The sequence below is a fragment of the Pelodiscus sinensis genome, chromosome 2 (genome assembly GCF_049634645.1).
Source record: "Pelodiscus sinensis isolate JC-2024 chromosome 2, ASM4963464v1, whole genome shotgun sequence".
NCBI lineage: Eukaryota > Metazoa > Chordata > Testudines > Trionychidae > Pelodiscus > Pelodiscus sinensis.
Window position 1 is genome coordinate 57,748,021 of NC_134712.1, and position 21,840 is coordinate 57,769,860.

The following is a 21,840-nucleotide window of genomic DNA, read 5'->3' on the forward strand; positions in this document are numbered from 1 at the left end:
ATCTTGTACGTATCCCAGGGACTGCCTGTACTCTGCATTCTTCTTATATGATCAATTTCTTCTGTGTTAATACAGCAACAGGTGAAGAAAAAAATCTTTTCTTAAAATAAGACCACAAAAACTGACATTAGGCTCAGAGACAGGTTTAGTACTTGATAATACTAAAAAAATCTTTTTTTAAATAATCTGACTAGATTTCAAATTGATGCTGTTCTTTTAAGATTAAAGGAAATGGAAGGATTTTGCTCACTACTAGTGGACCCCATCTACTTTCTAGTTTTCCAGTAGGTTCTACAAGCCATCTGACAGTATTTTATGAGCTTTCTTAAGAGTTTGCAAAATGATCTCTTCCTTCATAAACTGGAAAAATTTGAATGCTTCAGTGTGATAGTTAGGGGTAATGAAAGAAATCAAATAATTAAAATTGGATAGCTCACCTCCTCCTCTTTCCTTTTTTTCTTTTCCTGTTCTTCTTCATATTCTTTTTGAATTTTGAGTCTCTGTTCAACTAGTCGCTTTTCTTCTTTTTCTTCTTCTATTCTAATTTTCTCACGCTCTGCCTCTTCCCGGAGTCTCTTTTCCTCAATCTAGAAAGCAAAGCTAACATTAATCTGTGGATACCTTCTTAGTGATCCAATGAAGAATATTTACATGTGTGGCACTCTTGATGTTCAATCCTGTATTTGTAGCATTAAGGAGCATACAAGGCAACTGCAAAGGAATTCCAAAACCTTCCTGCACTATAGCTCATTTTATGTGTTGATTTGTTTAGATCAGCTGTTTGAATTTCCTTAACCTTTGTTGATGTATATAAAAACCTGAAAGCTTCGAAATAGCGCCATAATGCAAATATGCAAATGAAGCACGGGATATTTAAAACCCGGCTTCATTTGCAATTTCGAATGTCTGCATTTGCATCCCTCTCTCGAAAGAGGGTGCAAGTGTAGACATACCCCTCATTTATCCAACAGAAAGCCATGCCAAATTGTGATACAATTTTAAAATTGTTCAAACATTAATATCATACACAATAATAAACAACATACAGTAAAACTCCATTAGTCCGGCATCCAATGCTCCGGGACTCTTGATGGTCTGGCACCATCAGGAACCCAGAAGTGCTGGGGCAGCCGGACAGGATTCCCCCATTCAGCTGCTGCTGAAACTGACCAGCAGCTGAATCGGGGAAGCCGGGAGCAGAGCAGCTGGAGTGCTGCCGGGTTGGTCTCCTAGCACTGCCCCTCGGGGCTGCGTGACCAACCCGGCAGCACTCCAGCTGCTCTGCCCCAGGCGTCCCCAAGAGCAGCTGGGGTGCTGCCGGGTTGGTCCCGTAGTCCCAAGGGGCAGTGCTATGGGACCAACCGGGCAGTACCCCAGCTGCTCTGTCCCAGGCATCCCCAAGAGCAGCTGGAGTGCTGCTGGGTTGGTGCCATAGCACCGCCCCTAGGCACTGTGGGACCAACCCGGCAGCACCCCAGCTGCTCTATTGCAGGCATCCCCGATTCAGCTGCTGCTGAAACTGACTAGCAGTGGCTGAATCAGGGACGCCTGGGGCAGAGCCGGACTATCTAAGGGGGGGGCTATGAGGGTTCTGGGGTGGCATCCCCTCCCACCCCACTCCAGACCCCTCATAGCCCCCCCTTCCGATAGTCCGGCATATCTGATAATCCGGCACCCCCTGGGTCCTAAAGGTGCCGGATTATCGGAAGTTTACTGTACTTTTTTTCTCCATTTTCCCCCTTCTATTCTTTTTAACTATTGCGGCTCTAGTTCATTACACTAAAAACACATTACAGAGAAAAAAATTAGCAGGTGTATTATATACATGCTTTACTAAAAATAACTAGGTTCTTATAGTTATTTTTTCCCTTCCTCTTTGTCTACTTATAATCCTTTGTATCACACTGAATTTAGACAGTTAATTATTAAGGACAAGGTCTGTGCTTTCATGTTTTTATAAGGCTCCTAACAGAGTATAGGAACTCAAAAAATGTTTAAAAACACAACAGAAAATAGGCCAATCATTAATGGAATCAATTTCTGATTCCAGATGGTTTATTGGACACGATCCTACAAACCCTTATGCACGTGAGTACTCCCATGCAATTCAATGGGACTACTCATCTGCAGTAAGTCACTCAGGGTATGTCTACACTACTAAGTTAGAATTAACTTTCATAGCATCGAACTTAAATCGAACTAGTGGAGCGCTTAATTCGAACTATATAAACCTCATTCTACGAGGACTAACGCCTAGTTCAAATTAAGTAGTTCGAATTAAGGGGTGTGTAGCCACTTAATTCAAACTAGTTGGAGACTAGCCCTTCCCAGGTTGCCCTGGTGGCCACTCTGGGCCAAACCAGGGAAACTTTTCTGCCCCCCTCCCAGCCCTCGAGCCCTTAAAGGGGCATGGCCTGGCTACAGTGCTCGTGCCAGTTGCAAGCCTGCCAGCACCTAGTCAGCAGACCCTGCACCTGGCACAGCATGAGCCAGCCACCTGCTGCCACCCAGCACTCCATCTCTTCCCAGGACCAGGCTGGCGGCTCCCAGGAGCCTGCCCGGGGCCACAAGAGGCAGGCGCCCGTCTGGTCTAGTGCAGAGAGCGTGGACCTCATCGAGGTTTGGGGGGAGGCCTCCAACGTCCACGACCTCCGCACTAGGCACAGGAAAGTGGCCGTGTAGGGCAGGATAGCTGCCAACCTGGCCACCAAAGGCCACATGCAAACCAAGGAGCAGGTCTGCATGAAAATCAAGTTGGTCCAGTGAGACCCCCGACCCTGAGCTTAGAACATAAGAACATCAGAATGGCCGTACTGTGTCAGACCAAAGGTCCATCTAGCCCAGTAGCCTGTCTGCCGACAGCAGCCAATACCAGGTACCCCGGAGGGGGTATTTTGTTAAATAAAGAGAGTTTCTATTTTTGAACACGTGTCCTTTATTTTTTTAACATCAGGAAGGGGGGCTAGGGAAGGGTAAGTGGAAGGAGATGAGGGAGGAATGGGGCACGAGCCCCCGATGGGGAGGACTGGTGTGGCTCTGCGGGCTCCTTGGGGTGGAAGCTCTCCTGCAGGGCCTCCTGGATCCTGACAGCCCCCCAAATGACGCCCCCCCCGGATGGCAGCCTGCGGCAAGTGCAGCTGGGCTGATGGTCGAGTGCTGTGATGTGCCAAGTGAGGGCACTCCAAGTCAGGACTGCTTTGCTGTCCCTCATCTAGTTAGACAAGAAAGTGGGGAACCCTGTGAACTGTCTGTCCCAAGGCAGCAGCTCCACACTCCAAGTCCTAACCTGATGCCCTGCCGGCACTGGTTCTGGCCAGCCTTAACTTCGGTTCAAGGTCCACTCAATGTGAACATGCTATTTCGAATTAGCAAAACACTAATTCGAATTAGTTTTAGGTCTAAATGCACTAACTCGAATTAGCTTAGTTTGAATTAACTAATTAGAATTCAGTTAGTTCGAATTAGTGCTGTAGTGTAGACATACCCTCATATACATAAGCCTGTACAAGACTAGGGCCTTCGACAGTATGTACTAGATAAAATCCTTGAAAAGTTGTATTTTAGCAGCTGAGCATTTTTACTTAACAGGGTGATAATGAAACATGCATTCACCTGCAAACGGAGAAAATTCTTGTATGCTTCTTGCCGCATAATCTGTTGTTCAGATGGTGGCTCGACAAATATGTTCCCTCGAGCATAGGGAGAGGTTTGTGTAAATGTGTAACCTAGAGATGACAGTTTTGCAAATGTAACCAAAATTAGTTTTGAGGCAGAAAAGTAGACCAAAGAAACAGGAACACAAACATATCGCTGCCATGATACCGATTATCTAAAGATATTACAGAAAAAGTTTTCAAAAATAATGTTTACATTTTATGTGCAGAATTTAGCAAAGGTTTGCACTGTTCAATTAATATGAGTTAGTTATTTAAGCTTGGACAAAGATATTCAAATAACAAAAGGATTTTAGGATATCAAGCAACAAATAAATGACTACATAGTCACGTTAGTATTCTGATGTTTATGATGAAAAATAGTCTGCCACGACCAAATCTACATAGCTACTTTCATACATGTACCAAGGTTTATAGTTCTATATGTTTTAAATGGACAAAATATTTCTAAATTCAACATTTCATTGTTTATGATCATCATTCAAATCTAATTCAATTTTTCAAAGAACACACATACCATAAAACACATCTCCATTTTACTAATGTTCACGTAATAGGATGATGTGCAATACAAAAAATGCACAGATTAAAAATTAAGTGAGGTCAAATTCCTCTACTCTAAGGAGCATACCATACTATGAATTTTAAATGTAACACCATTTTCAGCACAGCCGCTCTGTTGTTAGTCTGTTGAAAATAGTACCATTAAGGGTTAGATTGGCAGTTTACTCTCAGCCCCAAATAATGCGAGGATAAGGAAAGCCAATAAAGAATTTGAAGAATAGCTAGCCAAAGACTCAAAGGCTACGTCTACACTGGCATGATTTTCCAAAAATGCTTTTAACGGAGAAGTTTTCCGTTAAAAGCATTTTCGGAAAAGCACGTCTAGATTGGCAGGATGCTTTTCCGCAAAAGCACTTTTTGCGGAAAAGCGTCCGTGGCCAATCTAGATGTGGTTTTCCACAAAAAAGCCCCGATCGCCATTTTCGCGATCATGGCTTTTTTGCGGAAAACAGTACTGTGCTGTTTACACTGGCCCTCTTGCGCAAATGATTTGCGCAAGAGGGCTTTTGCTCGAACAGGAGCAGCACAGTATTTCCGCAAGAACACTGATGATCTTACATGAGATCGTCAGTGTTCTTGCGGAAATTCAAACGACCAGTGTAGACAGCTGGCAAGTTTTTCCGCAAAAATCACATTATGCGGCATAAAAAGGTCCCAGAGGTGACCCTGACAAATTACAAACTAGTAAACCTAACTTCAGTAACAAGCAAACCAACTGGAACTATACAACAGAACAAAATTACTAGACACATAGACAAACATGATTTGTTGGGGAGGAGTCAACATGTTCTTTTGTAAAGGGAAATCATGCCTCCCCAACTTACTAGAATTCTCTGAGGGGGTCAACACGAATGTGGGCAAAGGTGATCCAGTAGATATAGCTTAATTAGATTTTCAGAAAGCATTTGAGAAGGTCCCTCACCAGAACCTCTGAAAAAAATTAAGATGCTATGGAATAAGAAAGTTCTCTCAGGAGATTAGTAGCTAGTTAAAAGATAGGAAACAAAGAGTGTGAAAAAATGGTCCGTTTTCAGAATGGAGAGAGGTAACAAGTGGTGTCCCCCAGGGTGTCTATATTTAGACCAGTACTGTTCTACATAATTGTAAATGATCTGGAAAAGGGAGTAAACTATGTGGTGGCAAAATTTGTAAGTGACACAAAATTACTCAAGATAATTAAATCCAAAGCAAACTGCAAAGAGTTACAAAGAGATCTCAAAACTGAATGACTTAAATGGCAAATGAAATTGAATGTTAATAAATGCAAAGAAATGCACACTAAAAACATAATCCTGTCATTACATATAAAATGTGGTGGTCTAAATTAGCTGTTACCACTCAAGAATGAGATCTTGGAGTTTACGTGGCTAGTTGTCTGAAAACATCAATTCAATGTGCAACAGTGGCCAAAAAAAACTAACACAATGTTGTGAAACTTTAGGAAAGGGATAGCTAGTAAAGACAGAAAATGCATGCAGATCTGATCACCCCAATTCAAAAAAGATACATTAGAATTGGAAAAGGTATAGAGAAGGCAACAGAAATGATCAGAGGGTGGAATACCCTACATATGAGGAGAGATTAATAAAGCTGAAACTTTTCAGCTTGGAAAAAGATATAACTAAGTTGGAGTTGGGCAAACCTGCATTGGTAAACCATGATCCATGGTGACAGGATCTAAAGTGAGACTGGGAGTTAGACTGGGATTTGTGATGGGAGAATCGATGTGCCATGAGGATCCTGCACAAGGGAGATTGTTGCCAGTTACCTGGTAACTGGCAATTCCATTCAAGCAAATGTTCATGTGAGCAGCGCTGAGACATCGGAGACATACAGGAACAGTCTCAATGCTCCTGCTGAAGAATGTGTGCGCCTTAACAGGACTGCGCTGGGTTCCCACTGGGCTGCACTCAGAGCCTCAGTGCCAGTTTCCAGGGACCAACTAAGTATTTGCAGAACCTGACACCCAATGTCCAAAGCATGGTGGCTTCATGCTTGGAGCACTGATGAGAATGCCCCTTAAAGGGGATGTGAAGTTGTGGGGCAGGGATGCTCAAAAGGACACCAAAGCAGGCTCACACACCTGGACTGCGACTCCACTTGAGCTGAGCTGAGGTAGGCAGCACTGGCAAAGTCAGAATTTCCTGCACTGCCTACAGGGCCTCAGAAGTCAACGACATCTCTGTGCTGAAGGCCTTCTTTGCTGCCTGGGGTGGCAAACATGTGGTGGGACAGATCAGACCACTCAGCCTGAGCTGTGGCCTGAAACCTAGATGGAGGTGGTAAGTTACCTGTCACAGGCATTGGCTCTCCTCCAGCCCGCTCCTTTACTTTATGGGAAGTAGGAGATCATCTCCACCCAGACCCCAACAGCTTTCTGGTGGGAGCCAGAATCAGTGCTGGCTCATACACAGTTCTGGCACGTGGCTTTGCACTGATCCTGCGGTGCTTGGGGACCAGTCTGACCTCTGCTTGTGTGTGAGGGTTAGTGCCAACTCCATTAGAAACACCCTGAGGTGAATGTGTCTGTACTTTTTTTGTCCAAGGCTTAAAAGACTTGCAAACACAGCATGTGTGACTAATGTGCCCTTTACCCAGACACCTCAGGCAACTACTATGAGGGTCACTGATGGGCATAGGATGTTTGCACAAATCATAAGGGTTGAAGTTGGGAGATCAGAGCATACCCCATCCTTTGGCTGAGTTCCATATGGGACAACTACTAAGTAACACTAAATCAACTATGAAAAACTATTTACACTAGAAAAAAAAAACAAGTTCACATAGAACACCAGATAAAAGCTGGTCAAAGCCACAGAAGTATCAGCACTATCACTGGAAGCAAGAATGAACAGAGAGTAAGTGGAGCCATAGGCGCCTCTTATATCATGCCATGCACTTATCACTCCAGAGGGTGGCAGAGGGATATGGCTGAGAGAAAAACATCCCACAATGGTGCATGTGGCATGCAGACACACTTAACCTGAAATGGACATCAGCTAACACTCGAAGAATAAAACTTGTTTGACAAGTCAAACTTTATATAAACATTTCTTCTTCATCTATTCAGTTTACAAAGTAGTATCTTCTTGTTAAGGAACCAAATATCACAAAAGCATAAGAGCATTTTCTCAAGAATTTGCATAACAATACATTTTTTTTAAACAAAATATCAAAAAAAATTCTCTCTCAAATACCCTGTTTTTAAAAATTAACGTGATAATGATTTAACTGAAATAAACAGTGAAATTACTGGTCTATAACTTTTTGTTTTCATTGGTGCCCTTCCCCCATTCTACGAAATAATTCCTTAAATCAAAATAGATATGATTTAATGTAACAGAAAGTGGAAAGCAAAAAACTGGAAATCATCCCCATTACAGAAGACACTACTTCCTAGCTTTTGTAGGGGTCTAGTGATTTCCCAAACAACTCTCAAAGAAACCATACAAATATTAATAAGAGAGAGCAGCAGATGGTGGGGTGGGGTGTAAGGATGGGACATGAACAACTAGTCGAGTAGTCGACTATCCGATAAGCAAATGCTTATCGGATAGTCAACACAGTAGTTGACTAGTCTCCCCACCTCTTGCTGTCTGTATCAGAAAGAGACAGCAAGGAAGATGGGGAGAAGGGGATGCTGCAAGGCAGCAGTGCTGCATGGAGCTGCCGCTTTGAAACACTGCTTGCAGCCCGGGGCCAGCTGGAGACCCCCCAGGTGATCCCGGGCTCCAAGGGCACTGCTACTTTGAAATGCTGCAAGGAGCCTGATGCTGTGCTACCCGCAGTGTTTCAAAGCAGCAGTGCCGCATGGAGTATGAGGGGAAATCCCTTGGGGCTGTTGCTACACTTCAAAGGCAGAGGTGCCCTTATCAATTAATCGATAGTCAATTAATCAAAATTTAATATCCCAAGTGGGGTGGGGTAAAACAAACTTACTTTTAAATAATTTCCCTTTGTCACAATGCCTCTCTTTATTATCCCGTAACCTATAAAAAAGGCTTCTGTTTTGGCTTGAACATCAAAATTTCAACTCCCATCCCAGAGAAATCCCACCTAGCAAGAAGCAAATGAATACAAAGAGCCAAAACCGTGGTCTCTAACATCTAATCAGCTCATTGTCTTTAACAATATGACTACACAGCAACTAGATACCCGCAGCTGGTCCAAGCCAACCTAACTCAGGTTCATGGTATTTGGGCTGCCTGGCTTTTTCATTTCTGGGTAGAATTCCAGTCTCGGCTGGTGCTAGAGCTCTTGTACCCCAAACTAAGAGTCTTGGGGCATAAGAGACAGGTTCTGTTACCTGTAACTTATTTAAATTGATGAGACTCAAGGTGATGTGTCCCTTTAAATGTGTGCAACTTAATGTAAGTAAAATATCAAATTGATATTTGTTTTTTAATTCCAAAAATCACCTCTGTATACAATTTCTCATAACGCTTACAGACTTAAATTATATTTATTTTCACTACTGGCTATAATTCGGTAGATCCCAATTACGGATTACTACTGTAATCACAATCTTCAATGGGGATCATATAATTACATATGATCACAATACATAAAACATCGAGAGTATAATATAGGTTGCATGTTCAGCTGTAAATTTTACATTTCCTAACATCTTACATCACTGTACCATTTAAAAACAAAAGGAGTATAGAATGCCCTTTAGGGCAGGCATCATCTCTGATTATTTTGTATACAGTAATCTAGAGCACAATGGGGCCCTGAAGCTGGCTGGGGCTTTTTAATATTACCACAATATTATTAATAAAAAATAAGCATAATTACTAGTGAAAAAATACAGAGGAGTAAACTAATGTTCTGTGCTTCAACAATAATAAGGCAAGAGGACCACTAGGAAAGAGATGAGACTGCCTCACACAGTAGAAAGTATTGACAGTTTTACAAGATGACAGAAAAGGATAGATGTACAAGAATTTGAGAATTTTAGCCATTAAAACCTAATAATGTTTATAACTGATAACATTCTTAAAAACCTGCTATTTTATTTGTAGATGCTCCTGTATTCCCAGGTCTTGGGGAGGCAAAACTTTGGTCAACCGATACAAGACCCCTTTTATCTTGATAGTGTCTTGACTCTGGATTATGATACGCATCTTCATTTTGCTTGTGCATCATATTCAAGTCAGCTAAAGGAGAGGGGAAACGGCTATTTATAATATTTTATTCCCACAAGAGGCATGTACACTATATATTCCCAAAAACAAAAAATAATTCACCAGGTCTACTTTCAGGACATACCTACTAAAGGAATAAAGATAAAATTATTGAGCTACAAATGAGAAAAGTGGTAATCTGGAACTCAATGAAAAAGGAAATTAAATTACCAACAACTTTTACTCAGAAAGCTTTTGTCAGCAATGACCCTTCACACAATAAAGCAGAAAACACCACAAAAAGGAAAGGTAAAAAGCTTGAAGCATGACACAATGTTTTGTGACTCTGCTTCCAAAGTCGTCCTCTGTTAAAAAAGTTGTAAAATATTTTATTACTGAGTATCTATACTGTTTATTTCCTAAGAATGTTGAATGGTGTACATCATTACCTGTAAATTAGTTCTTCTCACCTTCATTAATCCTGCTATTTTTATGTATGCAAACAAACATTCACAATATACAGTATGCTCAAAGTTTTATACCAGGACTGAAACTTATCTTCTAATTATTATTTTATAAAAAATTGTCAAACAGAATTTCCACACACTACATTAAATTACTACAAAGACACTTGATAATTTTTTCATGTGTGATGATTATGGGGCACCCAACAGAACACATTTTAAAGAATCTTGATTTTCAGGAAGTCCTATTCTCCTACCCTCTGAAACACTGGTCCCTCAACAGTCCCACAAAAACTGAGGCATCCTAAATCATTATTTATTTTTACAAATCTTGACTACTGTTAATATTTTTGGCTCAAATCTTGCCAATGCAAAGAATTACTACCAATATGCTTGAAGTTTTACAATTATTGTCCTTTGGTTTTTCCTAGGTTGATGGGACACTCAGATAACCGGAATTTTTACCAGAACACTTTAATCTGCGAGCGTGCCAGATAACACAGGTTTTACTGTATATGACTTTTTTTATACGACAATTTAACAAGGCTGTCATAGTGAGCCAACTCAAATATACCCCACTTCCTTTACTGGACTCTTTCGGATTTGCTGTTAGGCTATTTGTCCCAAGTAGAGGGTTCATGATTAAAAGAGATATTGTTGAAATAGTCTGCTCCTGTGGAAACATTTAAAATGAAAGTCCATCACACCAAACACACAGACATAGATATTGCAGGGCCTAATATATTAGAAACCTTTTCAACTTGCAATCCATTCCACTTTGCTTTCTGTTTTTTCTTGCCCTGTAACCTATAGCTATCGGTTTTTGCTGGATAAGTCATGCGTTCAAATTAAGACAGTAATTTAATGAACTTAAAAGGCCTGTAAAACAATAGTTTAGTGAAATAAGCATAAGCCTCAGCATAAGCAGCTTACAAGGACTCGTCTAGATCAGCGTTTCCCAAACTGTGATCCGCGGCCCAGTACTGGTCCGTGGAAAAAAAATACCGGGCCTCAGAAAAATTTTTGCAAGAGAGTCTGCCTTGCTACCCTCAACCCCCAAGGTGGCATCAGGGGGCAATTCTGCAGCTGCGCGCCAGGTCCCGGAAGTGCGCAGGCTGCTCTCCTCCTTGCCCCAACAGCAGGCGCGGTACCTAAAATGCCGATCCGTTGCACGCTGGGGACTTTGTTCCCTTGCTGCCTTCCTACGCACGGGGGAGCGGGTGGGGATCCGGGACTGCGCTGGCTCTGGCTGCTTGGGCATGCTGCCGTGGGGAGCAGAGGAGCAAGATGCGCGCTGCCCAGGCGGTTGAGGCTGGCATGGTCCAGGACTCCCCCTCCTCCCTGCGCAGGAAGGCATCAGACGTGCAACAGACCAGTGTGTCAGGTACCACATAGCCCATGCGCTTCCTGGGCCTTGGCAGCTACAGGATCTCCAGGTATCGGTCCCTGTTGCCTTCCCCTCCCCCCAGCACCCACAAGCACCCTGTCCCCTGCCCCAGCACTCATTGGCACCCTTCCCCAGAACTCTGTCCCAGCACACACAAGCACTGTTGGGGCCACATGAGTGAAGTTTGAGGAGTTTGGAGGGGTTTTGTTTTTTATCTCATTTGTGTGGCCGCGACTGACTTTTCTATGGGCTAACGTTGGCACTGGGGGCTTTGGGAGGACCAGAAAATGTATTTGCATATTCATCATTTGCTTAATGAATATGCAAATAAATGTTACCAGTCCTCAAAAACCTCGTGAATGGATTTACTGGTCCCCGGTGTCAAAAAGTTTGGGAACCCCTGATCTGGTTCATAAAGTATCACAAGAAATAACGCTGTAATGACTAAACTGCAGACAGATGATCACAAGATGCTAGCTTATACCATTCCCAACCATAACTCCTGCATTCCCACATACCAACCTCCTGCTCTCAGCCCCTTCTCACCCCCACCCGACTCCTGCACCCTCACACCTCCTGCCCTGAGTTCCTCCTCATCTTCACACTGACTTCTGCACCCCCCACCTCCAGCCCCCTGTCCTGAGTTCCCCACATCCCCCAAGCCCAGCCCCCTCCCCTGAGCCCCTTCTCCTCAACCTTAATTTCTGCATACACCCCCCACACTCCCGGCCACTGGCACATCGCCAAGTCTCTGCCCTGACTTCTGCGCCCTGCCTCCCACATCCCTACTCCCTGCCCTGAGTCACTCCACACCCCCAAACACTCACTCCCCAACCCTCTGCTTTGACTCCCCTCACTGCACTCCACCCCATACCATACTTACATTTCTTACAGGTACTGTTCTATCACAACCCCCCCAACCTTCTTCCCTGAAGGCCCTTCCCAGGGGAAGGGGAACAGTTTGCAATACAATAGTATCTGTAAGAAATTTAAATTACTTTCACCCCTGAACTAAACCAAGATGAGCCAGAAAAACAGGATAAACCTGGAACAGGATTGCTTCTCTGACTTACAAAAAAGATAAAATGGAAAGTCTAGAGTAATGGTCTATTTTAGCACAGCTAAATCAATGCTTAACATTTTCTTATAGTTTTCAAACCTTATTTCAAACCACACTGACTATTGCCCTTTTTTGTTAAAACATAGCAAACAACAAGCATTTATTGGGATGAAGAAAAACAATACACTCAATGAAATTCCCATTTTAAACATTTACTAAAAAAATTGAAAACATTTTAACAATTCTTTTTTTTTTTTAAGAAATCCAAAATAAAATTTAACTTCATAAAAATAACACTGTATTTTTGAAAAATACAATCAGTTAAATAAAGCATGTATATTTTCCTGTTATTTAAAAAAAAAACTCCCACCTTAACTGAGTTAAGGACCCAAGCAATGCCAGGTAAATCTCCAAGTAATTAATACACAAGCAATACATCAAGCAATGTTCCTGTTATGTGTTATTTATTTTTAAATTATCCACCAGGTTTGGATTAAGTCCTGTAGTTTTTACTCAAAGCAAGTAGTTCCATGAAGCCAATTAAGCCATTCCCTTAAGTAACGCAAACAGGATTTGATCACTAAGATTGCACACTTCTAAGGGTGCTGGCCAAGTGTTCTTAGTTGCCTGTAAAGTAATGATGCAATATAAAGAACAACACTGTCAGAATAAATCTAAAAACATAGATGTCTTAACGAGAAGACCCACATTTTCAAACATACTTATCAGATTTCCTTTTGCATCTGTGAGAGGAGCACCACCGCCACCTTTTCCCCAAGGATTGTAATTTCTCATTTCAGCTTCTAATTTGGCTTCGTAACGTTCTTTTTCCTCTCTCTCTCGTCTGCGTCGTTCTTCTCTTTCTCTTATCTAAAGAAAGGAAAACAGTTACACAAACTTCTAATAAAAATAAATATATTTGGAAGTAAAGAACTGATAAAGCAAGCTGAGTGCTATTGTTTTCCATTGTGTTGCTAGATATCCACACCAAATTAGTCACAAAAATTTCATAGTGGATTTCTCCAGACCACATACTATAAATAGCTTCAATGAACACCTCTGCCATAAAGTATACTTACAGATACATGAGACCCTCATAATTCGCTGAATTGCTTTTTGCAATTTCTCATATTCACAGGTCTCTCCCGTCCCCCACCATTGCACCCCAGACTGGAACACGACCCTGGGTTAGAGAGACCTGTTGCCAGATGACAGTGATGGTCAGGGCCTGTCCCCTCACCCCGCCCAGCACGCCCCACAGCATAGCACAGACATGGGAGATATATTTGCTGATGCCTCACTTCTATAACACCTTCTCTTCAGTTTTCTTCCCCTCCACAGACAGTAAGATAAAACTTATTCCACTAACCTCCACAATGTTTGTGTAACAGATTTTTGAAAGATCAAAAAGACATCAATTTTAAAGCCACGCTTGCAGCCAAATGTTTTTTAGCCTATAATGTTTACACATTTTCAACTACAGTAGAACTAGAAACAGATTCAAGAAAAAATATTCTGTTTTCCAGTATGTTCATTCTGTGCATTTGACAGTATCTGTCTCACTGTTTCTCCTTTAGGCAGATAACAGGGTCAGTTTAATCTTTCCATATGGGTCTTTCATACAGCAATGAGACAGCAAACATTTTTGAAGAATATGATCATGTGACTGTGAAACCACAGATATTGCCAAAGAAATGGCAATAGCTGCCTGTTGCAGTTGTATTCAAAGTCATATCTGTTCGATTTTATTAGCAAAGTCTTACCAAGAACCACAGAACTTACATAGTTAAGGGAGAGTGGGCTTAATTCTATTCCACAAAACACATTAACAACTGAATTGTAAACTAAGCCCCAACAATTATGATCAATGACAGCGGGAACAAGAACAAACATAGTTTTACCTTCAGATCTCAATTTGCACAGCTTTTACTTTTTAAGAAACTTTTTACTTGTAAACTGAGTAAATCCATTTTGGAAATCTTTACACACATACACAATTTAAAAGGAACAGTTTCAGAACTTAATACCTGCTGTTGCAATTCTTGTTGGTAAGATAAAGATGACTCTTTAGAGGGCTTTGGTTTTTCTTCAGGAAATATTCCTAGTCCTTTTGGTCTATCACTTGTGTTTCTCTGTCCAATGTTCCTGAGTTAAAAAAAATATAAAAAGAAAAATACAGTTTAATGAAAAAAGTAATTCTACTTTAAATACAATCATGAAACATGAGAATTTTTTTCCTTTCGGTTTAGACAATTTATTTTAATACCCCTCCTTCAAAGATACATTCCTGTTAGAAAATCCACCAGAAGTTAGAACAATATTCAATGAACATAGCTAATACTTACGCAGCCTGATCTGCTGGTATTTTCCCTGGAAGATCTTCAATATTAGGTGCAGGCTGTATTCCCATCATTCCTGTGCCATCTAAATAGTAAAATACAGTCATTTCAATCTATCAGAGACACAGACGCATATTTCCATTACCTAAATGAAAACATAATTCACTACCCAAAAACTAAATGCACAGTTAAGGTTGAGCGTTCTTTCTAGAAGTCAAATGAGTCTAATATATAAACCCCTGAAAACCACAAAATCCAGATTTACCACCTGTCCTCAGGGTAATCTAGAGGAATCTATAGAGAATCCAATGACCAAAGACAAATTGTATCCCAGCCCATATGGAGGCATATCAGTTTTCAAGACCATCTCCCTATAGATTTTAAAGCAGTATTAAAATCAGTTATTTAATGAGTGGGAGTCTGTATTTGAAGAATCCCCTGACCAAATGACTCCAACTTGCATCTTCATTCTACCCCAGCCCTAATGAGGCTCAGCAATATGACAGTATGACAGTGGGGACAGTAGCAGCATGATTTCCATTTTGATAAGAATGAAAAGGGCATACATAAATTCTGCCTTTTGGGATAGTGGTCATTTTTAAATGGCCATTGATGCACTGCTTGATTTTTATGGCAATTGGTTAAATGCTATTTTGCCCCATATTTTACATGACTAAAGTTTATGTGACTAAAGTTTTCCAGTGTCTGATATTGCTTCTGAACTCCAATTTCACAGGAACTTGAGTGAAATTGACAATTATTAAAAAATGCTGTAAATAGATTGGATTAATGATTGTAGAAATGTGTTTTTCTTTTTTAATTATATATCATAAAGTTACTGTTTTGATTTTCAAAACTATCCAGATGCCATATTGGTCAATGATGACCTTATAACAGTTCTTAGAATAGACCAGTGGTCTCCAATCTTTTTGACCACAACATCACTTTTTCAATTTAAATGCAATGTAAGATCTACCTCAAACCTAAATACTTTTGCCCTGCTTCCTTCCCACTCCTTCTTTGAGGCTCTGCCCCTCCTCCACCCCTTCTCTGAGGCCTCACCCTGTTCACTCCATCCTCCTTCCTTCCCCCATCCTCACTCACTTTCACCAGGCTGAAGTAGAGGGTTAGGGTGCAGGATCTGGTAGGTCTTGGGCCAAGGGGTTTGGCATGTGAAAGGGGCTCTGGGCTTAGACCAGAGTGAGGAACTGGGGTCCAGGAGGGGTTTCAGGGTGCAAACTCTGGGAAGGAGTTTGGGTGCAGAGGGACTCACATCTGGGATAGGAGGTTGGGTGTAGGAAGTGGTTCAGGGCTGGGACTAGGGTTCAGGATGCAGGATCTGTCTGGGCACCATTTAACTGAGACTGCTTCTGGGTCGTGGAGCAGTGAAGTTAAGGTAGGCTTACTCCTGTCCTGGCCCTACACCCTTCCTGAAAACAGCTGGCATGTGGAGATGCCCTGCTCTGCCTTTCTCAGAAGCTGCAGGGGACTTGCCAGCCACTACCAGGAGCAGCAATTACCATAGAGATAATTACTCCAGCCATTACAGGTTAGGCATTTAGAAGTCACTACTGAAAGAATTAAATTTAAGTCTAAGAAAGAAATGAAAATTATGAAATGCACAGACTAGTCGAAAACTAAAAATAACCCACTTTGCAAGCAGTAACAGTAGTAACAACAACCCTACCACATGTGTGTTGAGTCAAGAGATGAGAGTGAAGGACAGTGTGTTTGTGAGAATGACAGAGACACACACACACACACACAGTGTTTGAGAGTGACAAAGATTTGCTCCCTCCATCCCCTTCTCTCTGTGTAGAGATAGGATACAGAAGTGCAGGGAGAGGGACACCCTGACATCACCACCACCTCCCCTCATCTCCCTCCTACACCCTGAACAGCAAGCAGGAGGCTCCCAGGGGGGCAGCTCCAAGGCAGAGGGTAGGAGTAGCATGACAGTGGATGGAGAGGCAACTGAAGTACCAATGCTTGATAGCTACCCGGCCAAATCAGTCAAGATCACCTGTCAGAGGCTCCAAGATCTACCGGTAGATCCCTATCTATTGGCTGGTGACCTCTGGAATAGACCCGCTATTATGGGTACATTTCCTGATGCTTAGAAACCCCTTATCAGCTGATAATTATAAGAATCCTGGCCATTTGCTTTTCTTTGTTCACACCCGACCCATTGTTCAAAACATGGGTTAGGAAGCATGCAGAATGATTATATCACTATAGTGCTGCTGCTTACTAGATTATTCCATCTTCCCTCTACATAGCCTGTTTACACCAGAGACATTACAGTGGCACAGCTGAACCAATGCAGCTGTACTGCTGTGAGGTCTCCCATGTAACCACCCTACTTCAAAAGGAACAAGTCTTCAATGTGCAGTGATAGGTATGTTAGTGAGAGATGCTCTCCCACCAACATAACATTATCTGCGCCAATACTTCTGTTGGTGTAACTTACATCAGTCAGGGGGGTGTTTTACCTACAAAAGTGCAAGAGTAGACAAACTAAATTAAAGTGATTATTCTTGAGAACACAGCTAAAATAAAATCTGAGTTTTCAGACTTTGAAATAATGGCTCTTAAACAAGAAGCTTTGCTCCCAGGAACATCTTCCAGAAGGAGTCCTTGCAGAATGTAGTCAGAGAGCAATTAATGTGCACAACACACATTTTCAGAAAGCTGCCAAGTGCAGAACTTTTACTCGTGGTACATGCGTGCTGCTGAGGGAATCACCCATTTACTCTGACCTCCAAACCCTCTGGTATACATCAAACCCCATCCCGCACAAATGACTTCCTCTGATTCAGCAATTTCACTCAAATTTCCTCAAAGGGATAAAGGGTTCTGTACAATAGTTAAAATCAATCCCAAGCAGGTGATAGGAGATTGAGAAGAATAAGAGCCAGAGTTTGAGTCCCATATGTGTAAGAGTTATAAGACCTATAACATTTTGATTTTTTTAGGGATGCTGTATACTGGGAATCCGTTGCTCTCTCAATCTTGACCACTAACCCAATATCCCAATGATGCACAGCTGTTTTCAAGCTAATCCAAATGTGTGTGAATTTTAGAGCACTTAGATAAAATGACTGTCAAACAGTAATCTTGTCTCAAACTTAATTATAGCATGCTATCAGTCCACAATGTAATGAAAAAGTGCTTCCAATTTTTTTAAAAAATCTGATCTCAAACACAAATGGATTTCTTGTGGAATAGTCTTCATAAATAAAATTCTACCATAAAGAAATGGCCCTATATTTATCAATATCTTAAAATATTCCAAAACCATGCACAGTCAGACTTCACAGTGAGAAGAGATTTACAGTAAAGGCAATGGAGTTGTTCTCCTAAATCCCTCCCGCACTTTTGAAAGTCATCTACCTCTGACTGATACAAATTGATTTTTAAATCCACTAGTAAATACATGCGTTATAGGACATTTTCCTTCCTACCAGGACAATTTTTCCTACTCCAAGCTATTATTTTTCCTTTTATTTCTTCTTCCATCCAGAAAATAGTTTTTGCTTGTATTTTGGTTCATCAGTTAGATGTTTGTCAAGCAGTGAACTTACAGTATGCAAGACTAGGATCTAAAGGATTTCTAGCTCCATAAAAATAGTATGCATCATCATAAGGAGTTCTGTAGTTGTCCGTCAAAGTTGGGGGTTGAGGTAGAGGCAGTGGTGCAATCCTGTATCAAAAGAAAGGGACAACGCCTTTTTTTTATTTTAAGTAACTTACTGATGAAGCAGAACAAAAACAAAATCAGCGTATGGGAGAATTCTAAAATTAGATTAGTTAAAGCTTCTGAAGGATGACTTGATTGTGCCTTATAGGCACAACCCTGAATAGTCCTAATCAAGGAGTCCTTGCATAAACATACATCCCCATGCACAAGGGCTGCAATGTTCCCTGTAAGCTGAGCATTTGCATGGCCACCCAGGAAAGAGTCAAAGGCTGCCCAACTGATTAGCAGAGCAAGTGTTTCTACTGGTGGTGCACATCCTCATATGCTTTGGTGCACATATAATTTATTCTACTCCTGGATGGAAAAAATTAGAGGGAACATTGGCTGCAACCCTATTTAGCCTTTACAAAGTCCAGGTATGAGTAATGGGAAGGCTCCCGGTACCTTCTCCATATTGCTTACCCATTTAAGAGCCAGGCACTACCTGGTCTTCAGTTAGGACTGTTTATTCCACAATCTCCAAATGAAACAGAAAACACTGAGTCTACATTTCTTAAATTTGAGATTTATATTCTTTTTATCTAGTGCAGCGGTTCCTAACCTTTTACAGATGGGGATCTATTTGACAATTCAGGAAGACTTGGTGACCCAAAGCAATTCAAAAATGGGGGGGGAAGGGGAGCCACCTAGGGAGACACTTGGAAACCCTTTTGAAATGTAATGATGACCCATATTTGGGTCCCGACCCATAGGTTGGGAAACCCTGATCTAGTGTTTCAACAGGAAAGCAGCAATACATACTTTTCACATTTAAAAAATGGGGCTCTATCACACTGATTCATTTCACTTAAATGCCCCCACAGTATGAAAATGCCTATATAGACATAATAAATCTACAGATCATGACTAAATAACTCAGCAAAAACATTCACTAAAGAAAAGTTATGAAATTCACTAAAATAGCCTCCCAAAATTTTTCAAATCAGTAAGCATGTCTAAAAGAAAACAAAGACATACACCTAAAAAGATTAAGGCCGTGTCTATACTACAAAATTACATCAGCCTACCTTATGTCAATTTACAACCACCACATTTATTAAATCGCTTGTGCACGTGCGCACTTGGCTCATTGCCCTTGTTGGAGGAGCATGTCCTTACAAGGAGCGTTTGAACTGCTTGTACTAAAAGGGAAGGGCACTGTGGGACAGCTCCTGAAGGCCAATAACAATCTACATAAGCAATGTAGTGTCTACACTGACACAGCACTGACCTAATTACATCCAGTGTCACACTAAACTGCTCAGGGAGAGGCACTTAAGTTGTCAGGAGCCAAATTTAAGTGAAGACACTTTTATAGCTAAGCTGATGCAAGGCAGCTTACAACAACCTAACTGTGTAAATGTAGATCAGCTCTAAGTCAGACAGAAGAGAGAAAGAATGCATACAGTATGACTGTTTGTATATATGTAAATAAAATGAGCTCTAGAGACATAAGCACATTCATCATAAGCCTAATTGTTTTGATAACTAACAAATAAAAATTTTAAAATATTTGCTTTCACTCTTAAAAGACAGTTATCTGTTCGGTAACTGGTGTTCTTCAAGATGTGTTGCTTATGTCCATTCTGCATTAGAAATGTGTATATTCACCACATGCACCAGTTTCAGAAGTTTTTCCCTCAGCAGTATTCATAATGAAACAGCTCTGGCAACCCCTGCAGTGACACTCTCATGGGGCCATTTACAGGGTGCCACATTTTCTCCCAACCACAGTTCCTTCTTGCCGGAAACTCCAACATTGGGAAAGGAAGGCAGGTCATGGAATGAACAGGAGCAACACATCTTGAAGAACACCAGTTACAGAACAGGTAGCTGTCCTTTCTTCTTCGAGTGCTTGCCTGCATCCATTCCACATTAGGTGACTCCAGAAAATACCATGGAGATTCACAGACACATTGACTGTAACACAAGTCTTCCAAACCCAGTGTCAACTCTGGAGTAATAGTGTAGTGAGATGTGAATGGGTAGGACTGAGGACTACATGGCGGTTCTACAGATGTCTTGAATTAGTATGTGCACCAAGGCAACCACAGACGATGCCTGCACTGTGATCGAATGGGCCCAGACAATTGATGGCAGCAAGAATTTTGCCAGCTCATAGCAAGTCCATATGCAAGGAGTGATCCAGTTGGAAATCCTCTCCAACAAGACCAGAATACTCTTTTTCCTATCAGCTGTAGCAACAAATAGGTGAGTCTACTTGCAGAAGGGCTTGGCATGTTCCAGATAAAAGGCCAAAGGCTTCTGGACATGCAGGGTGTGTACATATCTCTCATCTGCTGTCTTAAGAGGCTTGGCGCAGAACACAGGCAGGAATATGTCCTAGTTCATGTGGAACAAAGAAACCACTTTTGGCAGGAAGGTCAGGTGGGGCCACAGCTGGACCTTGTCTTTGTGGAAGATCATGTAAGGCAGTTTTGAAGTCAAAGTTCTGATCTCAGAAACTTGCCTCGCCAAGGTCTCAGCCACCAGGAATGCAACCTTCTGAGACAAGTGGGAAAGGGAACAGGAAACCAGTGGCTTCAAGAGTGGGCTGGTAAGCCTGGAGAGGACCAGGTTGAGGTCCCACCACGGGGCACATTCTCAAATCTGTGGGTAAAGCCACTCAAGAGCTCCCAGGAATATGATCATTGAGTCGTAAGAGAATACCATCTGCAACTTAATTGGCTGATGGAATGTGGAGATGGGTACAAGGTGCACTCTGATGAAAGAATTCACCAGAACCTGGTTCCTGCAACGCAGCCAGTAGTCTAAGACAGGCTGCACCAGACAGCATGAGCTGAAGATACTGCATTCCGATACCCAGTGGAAGTAAGGCCAGGTAAGTCAGTCTCACAGATAGCTTCGTGCTTCCCAGAAAGACCTGATGGATCTCCTCTGAGCAGGTATACTCCTCCAGGCTCCTCAATGGAGCATATACTTTAAGAGGTGCAGAAACTCAAGGTTAGGGTGTAGGAGCCAACCATGGTACTGACAGCAGGCCCAGACAGTAGGGAAGAGGCAAGGGAGAGCCCAATAACATGTGCTTGAGTGTTCCATACCAATGCTGGTGAGGCCATACGGCGGCAATCACAATAATCTATGCCTTGTCTCTTGATCCTTACCAGGACCTGGCTGAGGATAGGGAATGGCAGGAATGCACACAGCAGATCTTTGGCCCACAAAGGAGGAAGGCATCAGAGAGGGAGCCTCTACCCAGTCCCTACCAAGAGCAAAAATGATGGCACTTTCTACTTTGCCTGGTGGAAAACAAGTCCACTAAGGGAGAACCCCAGCTCTGGCAAATTGTTCAGGCCACCTTTGGGTGAAGCAACAACTCATGAGAGAAGTTCGTGCTGATATAATCCAGTAGAGCATTCCTGACCCCAGTAGATGACCAGCTTCAAGATGGATGTCATGGCCGATGCAGAAGTCCCAGAGGCCATATTGTCCATGGAGACTCACACCACTTTGTCTGATACGTGCA

The 21,840-nt window shown here is 42.0% G+C and overlaps 1 protein-coding gene across 6 annotated transcripts in view; it reads right to left on the reverse strand.

The window, feature by feature from the left end:
* The window catches only part of CSPP1 (centrosome and spindle pole associated protein 1), a 174,670-nt gene that overhangs the window by 67,237 nt on the left and 85,593 nt on the right, over positions 1–21,840 (reverse strand). For all 6 annotated transcript variants that reach the window (XM_075920580.1, XM_075920579.1, XM_075920582.1 and 3 more), the window contains 7 exons: positions 18,199–18,317; positions 14,621–14,699; positions 14,303–14,420; positions 12,998–13,145; positions 9,245–9,397; positions 3,613–3,725; positions 438–587 (listed from right to left, as the gene is read on the reverse strand). In XM_075920580.1, coding sequence (XP_075776695.1) covers positions 438–587; positions 3,613–3,725; positions 9,245–9,397; positions 12,998–13,145; positions 14,303–14,420; positions 14,621–14,699; positions 18,199–18,317 — 880 coding nt within the window. The remainder of the gene's footprint in view (positions 1–437; positions 588–3,612; positions 3,726–9,244; positions 9,398–12,997; positions 13,146–14,302; positions 14,421–14,620; positions 14,700–18,198; positions 18,318–21,840) is intronic.